Below are 12,411 nucleotides of genomic sequence, written 5' to 3'. Positions count from 1 at the left end.
TGGGTAAAGACAGAGCAAGCTCTAAAATCAATGATCTGCACATCTTTATCGCCGATCTCAGAACAGAAGGTGAAGGCAGATTTTACCTCAAAGTTGCTCCCACAAAGTAGGCCATTTGTATTTCTGCAAGGAGAATAACCCAGGGCTCCCAGCTCGACATTAGATGTGTCATATGGCCAACTACCTCTGTGAAAAGGGATCCAGGAAGCTTTACAATCAGTCTGCATGCTACATAATAGTCCCAGAATTAACATATAAAACAAACATTTTGAGAAAAAGTCTCTCCAATGCAAATTAGTCAGCCTCTCTGCGTGTAATTTGCCGCACTGTTTGCTCTGCTGTGCCTTGAAGATTTGATATCTTGTTTTGCCATGTGAGTGTTTAATTATGAACTCTCTTCTTTCTCACTCTTGCTTTTCAATTAGTCTCTCTCTCTCTCTCTCTCTCTGTACAATATGAGTGCTTGTCATTGTGGTGTGGAAATAAACTAAGTTGACAGCTTGTTATTGTTTTTCTTGTCACTCATGGAAGCATTGACATTTACAATCACATTCACATGTTTCCCGTCTTTCAATGATGGCTTTTAAAACTATTATCTGACCATTAATATGTTTGTGTGTGAATGCAGAGAGATAATTTAATTACTGACATGAAAAAAAGACAGAAAAAAGCAGAAATGACTAATTACTTTAATGTCAAAAACCTCATAACACACTTTACACTCACACTGAACTGATGTCTATGTAACTGACAAATCCCAACACTTCTACATGGCTACACACTCAGATTGGTTTTCTTGGTGCTTAAGAAAGCACACAGATTCACCAGACAAGGATCCTTGATTTAAGGGGAACAAAAACAAACATTAATTAGGACAGAACAATTATTAATAAATGCCTAATTCACTTATTGTAGCTAAAATCTTTCTTTGAATTAGCTACATTTGCAAAACATTCATAAAAATGACAAACATTGTAAAAACAAAATTATGATTTAAATCTGTGAAGGGGCCAGGACCTGTCATGGGTGAGGTGTGTTGATATTAAATGTAGTAACAATTTTAGGGACTTTTAATCCCTTATGTGATGCTGGTTCTCTGTTTGACTGCGACCAGTGTTGTTTGGGAGGCTCGGTCACTTCTTCTTATTCACAATGTTGTTGCAAATCCAGTTCATGCCATCCTGTTAGGGGAAATAGAACATTTAAAATCAGTTACATAGTTTAAAGATATAAAATAGACAATTATCAGACTAAGGAAATCAGAGAGGTTGTTGAGAGAAATTCTCCATTAAAGCCGTTCAGACCGATTTTCAGTACATCATTGTGTACCAGGTCAGAGCACTTTTATATGGTTAATTAGTTTCCATCTGAGGAAAAATCAATAAATCAAGGTTGGGACTCAGTCTGACCTGAACTCCCTCCCCAGACACGGCTGAGCAGGCCTGAATCTGCCACTCACGGTCCCGGTACGTGTGCAGGTTGAGTCCCTCGGCGATCTCACTGGCCGGTGACGCTGTGGCCAGATCCTGCTTGTTGGCAAAGATGAGCACTGGAACGCCCTTTAGATTCTCCTCGTCAATCAGCTCAGACAGCTCCTGCAGACAGAAAATTTTTGTGAACAAAAAAAAAAGACATTCACATGTATTTAGCTGTTTTGCTTTGGTTCTTTTCAGAATTTGTGTGCATGCAGAAATGACTTCAAACTCACCAGCCCCGTCTCTTCAAACCGCTTCTTGTCTGCACTGTCAATAACATAAATCTGAAAGAGCAAACATGTTACAATACGATTTGTAAAGACAGATCATTCATAGATGAAAAGTTTTCTTTTTGGCCTTAACATTTTAAACTCCTGAAGGTTTCAGTACACAACTGCTGCTCCTGTGCAGCAGCCAACAAGTCAGTGTTAATTGAGAACAGCAGATACACTTGTCAAGCTTTCAAAAATGCTCCGTAACATTAGAGTTTGGTTAACAAGCTCCTTCATTGAGATACAATTAAAGTGCTTAATTTCTGCACATATGCGAGAGCTAAATGTCATGGATCTTTATAGCTTCATAAACTTTCTGTGGTGTATTTTCAATAGGCTGTTTGGACTCAAGCAACCACTTCGTAAACACTAATGGGGTTCCAAGTCGAGATTAAAGTAAATGTCTCCCATGTGGAAAAATTAATTGATTTAAATTCATTTTAGTCACTCACCAAGAGGTCTGTGTTTTCCAGATACTTTTTCCAGAAGGGCCTGATCTTCCTCTGTCCTCCAATGTCCCACACGTTGAGTTTCATGCCATGAGAGGCAACACTCTTTATGTTGAAGCCCTGGAGTGAAACACAAAGCTGGAGTCACTGCACCACACATCACTGCCTTCAATTTAACACAGTTCCAGCACGCAGCACCTGGAAAGCCTCACAAATGGTTATGAAGCAATTCATTAGGCTGGGATGTACTACAGCACAGGTGTGTGTGTGTGTGTGTGTGGGTGTGGGGGGGGTTAAGTGAATCACTGTTTGGTTACTCTGTAATGTAACCTTGTTACGTATCAGCAGGAGAGCAACATGTGCTCTGAGCATTTCTAAGGAAGTGGTCACTGTGTTAATCCGTGGCCGTTTTTCACGACGCAGCTCCTCTCTGCTTCAGTCGGCAAGGTTGTATAACAACTTTATCCTGAGGGCCAGCTGAGGAGCAAATCTTAGGATAAGACTGGAAGGATCAAGTGCAGTGTATGTGTTTATGTGTCAAGTCTGGTTTAGCTTTGTGGTGACTTGTCATGCTGGACTGCAACCTCTCTGCTCAATGTCTGATGAGTCGTCACACTCATCCAGGACCTGGTACTACATTTGCTTTATGTCTTGTCTTGTGAGAGTAATACAAGGCTATTAGTTAAAAAATATTAGAGATTAGATATCACAGGATGGTGATAACAAAAAGAGCTCCCTATAATGTCAGAATCCTCTCAGAAAATGTGTTGGGAACAAATCAGGAAGGTTGTGTCCTGCTGAAAGGTCATTTAACATACAATTTAACACGCTAATGGGACATCCACAAATTATTATTTCAATGATTGCTGGTAAAACCATGTGTACTGTAAGACCAATCATTTCATTTCACAGTGTGCCGGGAAAGCAAAGGTCATCTGAATCGCATTACTTGGAGCGACAGCGTGCACTGGTCCAGCTGGTCTCACAAGATTAGATACAATCCCCCTGCCTTTTATAATGCTGGGTTACAGATCCATGAAAATACAAAATATATTTTGAAAAGTGTCATTTAAACATGATGAATCCATCACTGCATGGCTGCTTTTGTAAAAGGATTCAATCACAGCAGACATAACCTCTTTGAACAGTGGGAAAATATTGGTTAACCAAATATTGAGGGCATATTTCTGGCAGATGCACCCTGTTTATCTAAAATACACTTAATGATGAACCTTAATGAAAGGTAATGATGTTATAAACCATTTAAGCTGTTCATGGTAAAAAAGGATACAAAACATTATCTGCAAGCATCAGTCAGTGGCACTTCTTGCTTTTTATGCCATGAAGGAAGTATTTGTGTGTTTTAACATAAAACCTCCCCTCACCTGTGTCGGTGTGATGGTGTTAACATCCTCAGAGGCGAGGCTCTTCAGCAGGGTGGTCTTGCCGGCGTTGTCCAACCCCAGCAGCACTATCCTGACCTCCTGCTCTGTGGATCCCTTGAGTTTCTCAATGACAGAGAGTAAGCCCTGCAGGTAGTTGGGGGGAGGCGATAAGGAAGTATAGGACAGAAAATAAACTTAGCTGCACTACTGCATCTTTTAGTATTTTGTAGAATATCTTCTTTGGAAGTCGGCCTGTACCACGACAGGTCATTTGTCACTAGATGTTTGAATTTCATGTTTGGGTTTAGAATGCAAAAACATGTAGGTGGCTCAGCTATTTTTACATATGAGGTTCTTGGAAAACCATATTACTATGAGGGTGCAACGTTTCTTCGATAAACTCTGGCACATCCGACATAATATCTGAAAGTATATAACAAGAAAAGGTTTACAGGCATTCTTCACACTAAAGAACTGATCCCACTGACCTCTTTCTGATTTGAGGTCAAAGCTCTGGTTACATACATGACCACACATCCGTGCCCACTTCACTCCACCCACCCACCAATCTCTAGCCCTCCTTCCCTCCCTCCTGCATAGCTCCCACCCACCCTCATTCTGTAAGAATTAATCTATTGTTTCATTTAGAAAAGCACTGGTCTTGATTTGAGCTCCATTCATATAATGGTGCACAGTTTAATGTGATTAGACTGAAAGCGAGGTTGCGCAATCGCAGACTGACACACTGCTGACAAAAGAGGTGCAGTAGCTTTAAATATTTCATTCAAGGTGACAGGTACTGTAATGTATGTGTTATTAAGTGTAGATCAAAGCACATTAGAGGCCCCACTTAGATGTATAATCATTGTATCAGCACCATTTGACAAGAAGAGCAATTTAAAGACCTACATGGCAGCATCTCAGCAGCAACTAAATAATTTAAAATAGTTATTGTCACACATTTTAGAGCCATAACAACCTGTAAAGAGTTGCTAGTATCAAACAAATGCTTAAGTTCACATAAGTTCACATTTGGTTTTGTAAGTCTCCATATCAGGTCACTTACCTTCTGAGCTTCTCCCATGGTGGCGTATTTCCTGTGGTTTGGCTGGAGGGCTACAGCTACATTCTCCAGTGAAGCTCCCACAGGTGTGTTAGCTATCCAGGTCACACAGGTTAGCTATCCAGAAAAGGTTCCAGCAACCTCCGTCTATTTTTCCTCTTCCTCCTCTGTAAACTTGAGTGAGTAAAGTGCAATGTGTGTATGTGATAGTAATGTCTACCTGGACGGCTATTGCTCCTCACTGTCGCCGTGGAGTTAGCAAGCAGGAAGAGGGGGAGGGTGGATGGGACTGGGATTAGGAGGCCCGAATTAGCCCTAGTCATCCATGCAAAGGCCAACACATCCCCCTCCCCCCTCCCCCTCCTCCTCCTCTGTCCATCCCTCCATCTCCACTTTGCAGTGGCTTTACCTGGATTATCCCTTAGCCACCTGCTATAGGAGGAAACTGAGTAAACACTCCTTCCTGACACACTCACTCACTCACACACACACACACACACACACACACACACACGAATATTGTAAGGAGGAAAAATGGAAAAAAGTTAATTTTGCCATATGGCTGAGGGGGGAAACATGCTGTTAATGCAGAAAAACAAAGGCACTGTGAGCAGCATGGGGAGTGACAGTATGCGCAGAGCTTAATATGTGAACTTCAAAGGATTATATCATGTTGTTGAACCAGGGAACTTATTATTTCTGTGTTCATGAGTCAACTCTCAAATCCCACATCCATGCCTCTCTTGGAGAGGGGTAGATAGCATTATCATCCCATATATCCATTACATGCCTGGCGCTGTAAAGCTGCTCTGTGTGGGTCGTCTGTAGTGTGCGTTCCTGTGAGTAGAGCATTCAGTGGGATTAGTTTGAGCGCGCCTGTCCTGCGTCTGGATTATAACGTTTCTAGACTTTTTTCCTCAACTGAACAGGCGTTCTGGTCAGTGGGCGTGACTATGATGAATACTGGGTGAAACGAAGGATCCACCCTGATCTGGAAATGGCTATACATAAGCTTGTAACCTTAACTCATCACACACAGAGCCTCAGAGAGATTAAAGAGGTTTTATTGCTATGTTAAATGAACATTTCATGCATAAAATAACCATTTGTATATCAATTAGTCATGTCATGTTACCTTGAAGTCGTGAATAAAATGTTTTTCTTGCATGCCCTCCATGTGACAGTGAACAACAGTGGACATATTGATTTAGGGATAGATTGGGGACCATGTTTAACAACAGCAAAACTATACCAAAACATCTATTTATAAACTCTCACACAAATCGTGCAGTACAATCCAAGTCTCATTTATCCAGACACGTGCTCTGTACTTTCCAAACACATGCATTTTTGCTAAAACCTCAATATTTATAACTGAACTGAAAGAGAAACATCTATTCTTTCGTTATTGAAAGACTCCAATAGGTTTTTACCAGAAATGCATGTGTTTGGAAAGTACAACTGAATAGATGAAACTTTGAATGTACTGAAAAAATGTAAATATTTCTTCAAATGAAATAACAGCAGATTATGAAGAAAACATCACTATTGATTATTTTTGAAGGTGACAGACAGCTTCTTTTTTAAGACTCTCTTGGTGTGAATGGAGCAGGTCCGGCGCTCTGCTCCGCCCTTGCCCTCTGCTTCATCCTTTCTCTGTGTTTAGCTGTAGAGTGAATGAGAGAGAGGGGGAGAGAGAGTTGGAGTGGTGAACTCGATTGTTTATAAATACAGAAGTCAATCTGTAATTTTGAAAATAGCCTTATGCATTAATTAAAGGAGAAGTTTGACAAATTGGGAAATGTCTTTGCTTTCTTGTAGAGATGGGAAGATCAGTACTACTGTCAAACCTTTATGTTAAATATGTAGCTGGAAAATAACTCAACACTCAATATAGGTTTAGAAAAAAAAGCAGAATATTTGAACAGTTTTGCTCGCAGCCAATCACCACAAGTGCGCTTTAATATAACTGGCCCACTAACATAGTAGCTACGACCCCATACAGTCTGTGGTAAAGTGGAGTGCTGTGTATTTAACAGAGTAGGCAGCTCAGCGAGATGGCATCAAAACGTTTAAAAGTATGGCTATACTACATGTGTGTGATGTCTGATGGCAGTTTCAAAATTGTTAGCTTGATGGGTATCAATAAAAGTAGTTTTTTTTTAAGTATCAAATGAAATACTTTGCTAGTACCACTTTAAGTGTACTGGTATTGTCATTTTTTTAAACAACACCTCACCCTAATTAAATTGAGACCCCCCTTCCTTCACTTTATCCTCCTGTGTGTCCTGTATGTGTGTATATGTGTGTGTGTGTGTGTGTGTATGTGTGTGTGCGTAAACTGGTGGGCGTTACCCTTATCGGCGGCTGAGACGCACCTGCTTCAAATCATCTCATCACCGCCAGTATTTAACCCTGGACTCTCCACCGCTTCGATGCCGGACTGTTCCGTCTATACCGGTGACTCTCGAGCCTCCTACACTTTTTTGATCGTGTTTTGACCTCGTGTTGTTGTCTTGCCTTGTGCTCATCGTCCTCTATTGTTTGCTCAGTTCTCCTGCGTCTCACTGCCTGCCGACTACGCCACCGCTACCACAAACCTCCATGCCAAACATCTGCCAAAGGAAACCTCCGGTCCGCCTCACCCAGACCGCCTTCCCTCCTCCACCTACCGTCACTCCTTACTCCAATAAATCCTGTCTTTACACCACCACCACCGTATCGTGTTTTTGTGTTCAGGTCCGCCAGAACACAACCGTTAACACAAAAAGTACTAATACACACACTGAAATCAAGTTTTATTTTAGTGGTGCATCAGCAGTGAATTTTTGAAATGCTTGAGTGTGTCACTGAAGATGAGGCAAAGGGACCAGCAGCATCACTGGGTTTGTCTTACTGCATGCCAAACAATAAGGCTGAAAAATCTCCAGAGCACTTCCACAGTATTTACTGTGGGTTTTTTTTTAAGCTTGGCAATAAAAGATTGGATCAGAAGTACTTACTGTTGGGTATTTTATCATTAATGCTTTGAAACCTGGACCTCACTTTTATTGTGCTGCTTTTCAGATGCCTTTCACAAGTATTGAAATCATTGAACCTTGAGCAAATTGGTGTGATTTCTTTAAAAAACATGGTTGATTAAAGGCAAAGAGGAACTTGGTTAGAAAATGTTGATGGAAATTGATGATGTAGAAAATTATTAATTATTTAAAAAAAAGATGTCTAGGGAAAAAGGGGGGAAATAGCTTGGGGAAAACTGTATTTATAATTACCATAATTCCATATTTAAAATTATGTTACATAATTATTAGAATTTTTATGCACTTTTAACAGGTCATTTACTTTTTTTTTTTTTTTTTTTTTTTAATTTTCATTGTTTTTGTACGTGTTTCAGAATTCTTGCCATCTTTTCATCTGTCATTAATCTTTGCCTTCTTCCCATGTCAAATCCCATGTTAAATTTGCTCTGTTTTCAAAGGATTAAACCAGTAACCACTTATCTCTAAATTGTACAACATGGGGTACATAGCCCTGAAGTAAATCTTTCATCATCATATGCATTCAAGGTGATATATTTGAGATATAAATATGGCCACTGTATTGTTTAATACCACAGACAGCCTGAACTGAGCCCTTACCGTTGTCTCTTTTCAGCTTGAACTTCATAGCTAGCCCCATAACCACGACCAGGGCCAAAGCGGCAACACCACAGATCACCAGTATCACTACACTTTGGTCTGGATGAGGACACAGACAGAAGAAGATAAACAGACGGACAGAAAAAAACATGCTATCAACAGTCATTGAAGTGTGCATTTTATTATTCATCTTATCTTCATAAAATATTTCGACTTTTTCATTTTCAATCCAGAAATTGTACAATGCACTACTTTCAGGCTGGTTAAATAAGCTAAAATCCACATTACACTGGCACATGGAATGTGTGGCTGTGTGAAATAAGCAGGGAGACGTCCACTTACTTCCCACAGTGACATCATGTGGCGGAGACTCGTGATAGCCACACGAGCCGTTCACAAAGCAGGTGTACTTTCCTGCTTTATTTGACAACACCTTCTTGAGAACCAGCTTCTTCATATTTTTGCCACCCTTGATTATCTTCTCATTCTTCTTCCATCCATATGTGAAGTTCAGAGTGGAAGGGACATCATCGACGCAAGTTAGGGTGATGGCATCACCCTCCTCTGGTTTGGCTTTGCTGCTGTTGACAGAAAGCTTGAAGTCTGATGGGCAGGGTAAATATTTTAGGGGAAGGAAGCCACATTGATAGAGTTTGGTAATCAGATAGTTGTCGTTCTATATGTCCACTGCCACAGACAAGGATATTATCACGTTACCTTTTTTGCAGTGTGATGAAACATTTTTAGGGTCTAGATAAAACAGAAAATGAGGATAGTCACAGTCGGCACTGAATTTACAACAGAGCATACATGACACATCCTATTTATTTTAGTTTTTTTCTAAGAATAAAAATAAATGTGCTCACTTCTAAAACATTCTGCCCAGCAATACCCTAAGCGATAAGAATAATTTAATTTCTAATTTATATGCAATTACATTATTTATCAAGTCTCCTGTGTTTGCCATGTTAAATTAACCTCATTGTGCTGCCACATGCCACCGTCATTTACTGTAGCTAATGTACCCATATATAAAATGCATAGTATTTATCTTCAAGTAAACAAATGAAAAGAAAGATGGCACTTACTCTCGCATTTTGTTTTATTGGCTGGGCAGAGATCACAAGCATCTGTAAGGGAAACAGGTAAAAAAAAAAAAGTATCAAGAACATTTTTTCCTTTGCATCACACTCTGCAATTACTTAATGCCAGATGATGTTCAAGCACATAAGCTGCCACATGACATTTCCAGATGTTCTATTTTGATTTACCTGCAAGAGTTTTAGAGGCGTCACAATTCAGGCAATCGACAGGAAAGCAGGTAGAGCCAAAGCCAACTAAAATAAAGTACAAATAAAATAATATGAGAGTGTGTGGAGCTAAACAGGGATATATATTTATGCAAAATAAGAAAATATAAAAGTGTAAAATTAAAAAATGGCCTGTTACCTACGAGTAGATGACTGAGCAAAAGATAGAGGGATATCTCTCTCATAGCTGTTCTCTGTTGAAAAGGACTCATATCATTAAATTGCTTTAGCCTAAGAATAAATTTAACAGTAGAATGAGACTCCTCATCTATAAATATCAGTCTCTAATAATAGAATATAACAACATTTAAACACAATAGAAACAGAAAAAGTCATTACACTCACACATATAGCACATGAGGTATTAAATATCATTATAAAAGGTAGAAAATAATGCTCAAATGTTTTTTTCCATTACCTGTGGTGTTGATGTCTCCTCTCACACAGAGGCTGAATGATAACCTGCTCTGTTTTGCCTAAACGAATGCTCTCTGCATCAGAAAAGGCATGGCAGAGCTGATTATAAACACTGATACCAATGCAAATAAATTCTTTTCCTGGAACTTAATGGCACAAACAATGCTGCTGTTTGTGTGTTTTATAGTTGGGAGCAATGGCAACGATGACTGTTAGGCTGCAGGGGCTGTTTTTAATCTTGTGGAGTAACATTCAGGTTAGGTTATGGTATATGTTTTTGTTTTTTTTGTTTTTTTGTATACTTTTTACACCTTTAGAACAAGAAATGGACAAAGAACATAATATATACATAGAAAAATAAATTTAGAGAGACAGAGGTATGTTGGAGTATAGCACGTTACTGTATGGCGCTGCTATACCCCAATTTCTCAGTTTTGAGATCAGTAAAGTATATCTATCTATCTATCTATCTATCAAGACAGTGGTGTACTCATGCACTGTCTTCTGCCTTTGCACATGCTATGCAATGTGACACATACTAGGGATGACTTTGCTCATAATTTTTATGTTTATGGCCAAACTGACTGAATTTGAAGAATTTAAGACTGAAAAGAAAATATCTTTTACTGAAGTCATCCCTGGCCTTTATACACTGTGTCTATTCTTGTGGTGGCCAGCAGAGAGTGCTGCTGATCGTTTATCTTATCCCCTCAGGATTAGGGGTAGCTGGCACTCATCCCAGCATGCGCTGGGAAAGAGACGGGGTGCACATTCGACAGAATACCAAACACAAACACTATCATACTCCTAATCCTAACAGCTAAAAGGCAACTTGGAGTATTATTTGATTAAAAAAAACTGTATGTGTTTGGTCTGTGACAGGAAAACAGAGCATCAGAAATAGACACAAGGTGAACATGCAAACTCCAAATGGAAGTAACCAAAACTGGTCTGTGGATTCAAATTCCATCCAGTTCACATTCCCAGTCAAAGATAGTGCAATATAATGAAGACCAGGCTGAATACATATAGAAAGCCAATGATGTTTCCCTATCAGTTTGCAGTTTCTGTTGTCTTAGCCCCAACCAAACTGTACATTAACCCCATCTCTTGTTTAAAACACGTTATTGAGGGGGGCCAATTTAACTCCATATCTAACCTAAGGTTGTACCCAAACAATGAAGCCTAACAGTATGAGGGAACATTCATTTATTCAAAGGAAAAACAGACTTAAAGTCAGAACCAAGGTCAGAGCTACTCTGCCCTTTAAGTCTTAATTGTTAATTATAACATAAAAATATCAAACTAAACTTTGTGCTCATCTCTGAATGAATATTAATGTTTTCATCTGTGCTTTTAATTGTTTGCATGCTTTTATGTCTTTCTGTTTCATGGCAATGAAAGAATCCTCATGTTGACTAATATCTGATTATTCATTCAAGTACTGTGCAAGTTTTCTTCTTTCAAGGAAGGTTTCATGGACAAACACAGGACCAAGATCTGAACTATACAGTCCACCTGTCCACACTTTGTTGTTAATTATCACATTAATTTAAGTGTTTAAGTGTCTCTATGTATTTTATAAAACTAAAGGTCTGGATTTTATGATTACCACAGCACTTGGGCAGCTCTAGTTAAAGCTATGAATGCACATGAGTGACAAGATCATTTTTGCTTTCACCAGCTGACAGTATGTTTTGGTATTGGAAAGGCTAGCAACCAATATATAACCAATATTGTTTTCAGTTTAGAATTTTCATGGTGAGCCATGAGCTTACGCTAAAATGCTACTATAACATGCTAACATCAGATTTAGCATAATAAAATTATAAGTTTAGCATTTTATACCACCTAATAACTGAATGCTACACGTGCACTGACTTCCCTGTAATACATCCATAGTTCACAGGTCAACAGTTATTATGTTCAACCTGAACCCAAAATAAGATGCTATGGTTAGCATGCTAATCTATTTATGTTAGCAATTAAGCTATGAAGGTGGAGTAACTCTACAGCTGAGGTGATGACACCTGTGACAGACTGATAAAAATAAATAAATAAATAAAACCAAATGAATAAATGTAACATTATGGGAATTTAAATGACAATGTGATGTGTTACATTCATAAAATGTCTTCATTTTACAACAATTTCTGGACCAGGTAAGGCCTGCCATTACAATGTTAGCCATAATGCTAAAAATGCTGCATATCAAAGTGTGATTCAGCTAGGTAACATGTCATTTCCTCAAAAAAACACTTTTGATCCCTGAAGTTTTCATTCATGGTACATTTTGTCTTTCGGTTTCCCTTTATTAGGCTATTTGTAGGGTAAACTGCCTTGCAAGTCATAAATGTTTTGCTAAACAAGCCTATTATAGGAATGTCACTGCTGAATATGTG

At 39.0% G+C, this 12,411-nt stretch overlaps 2 protein-coding genes across 2 annotated transcripts; both read right to left on the bottom strand.

Moving 5' to 3' along the window:
- Nucleotides 1–1,021: 1,021 nt before the first annotated feature.
- Nucleotides 1,022–4,822, bottom strand: arl3l1 (ADP ribosylation factor like GTPase 3, like 1). Its single transcript, XM_042493698.1, has 6 exons — nt 4,648–4,822; nt 3,582–3,725; nt 2,200–2,316; nt 1,709–1,759; nt 1,410–1,595; nt 1,022–1,181 (listed from the first exon to the last, which is right to left on the bottom strand). The coding sequence occupies exons 1-6, from the start codon at nt 4,663–4,665 to the stop codon at nt 1,134–1,136; spliced, it is 564 nt and encodes a 187-aa protein (XP_042349632.1). The 5' UTR covers nt 4,666–4,822; the 3' UTR covers nt 1,022–1,133.
- A 1,113-nt stretch (nt 4,823–5,935) lies between these two features.
- On the bottom strand, nt 5,936–10,066 carry LOC121948540. The gene is made up of 8 exons (XM_042493956.1): nt 10,011–10,066; nt 9,732–9,786; nt 9,554–9,619; nt 9,371–9,412; nt 9,000–9,032; nt 8,625–8,885; nt 8,283–8,381; nt 5,936–6,310 (listed from the first exon to the last, which is right to left on the bottom strand). Exons 2-8 carry the CDS (start codon nt 9,775–9,777, stop codon nt 6,228–6,230), a joined length of 630 nt encoding a protein of 209 aa, XP_042349890.1. The 5' UTR covers nt 9,778–9,786; nt 10,011–10,066; the 3' UTR covers nt 5,936–6,227.
- Between the last annotated feature and the right edge of the window lie 2,345 nt (nt 10,067–12,411).

This window comes from Plectropomus leopardus, chromosome 9 (assembly GCF_008729295.1).
Source record: "Plectropomus leopardus isolate mb chromosome 9, YSFRI_Pleo_2.0, whole genome shotgun sequence".
Lineage (NCBI taxonomy): Eukaryota > Metazoa > Chordata > Actinopteri > Perciformes > Serranidae > Plectropomus > Plectropomus leopardus.
Note: the sequence above shows the minus strand (reverse complement) of the source record. Positions and strands in the feature narration are given on the sequence as shown.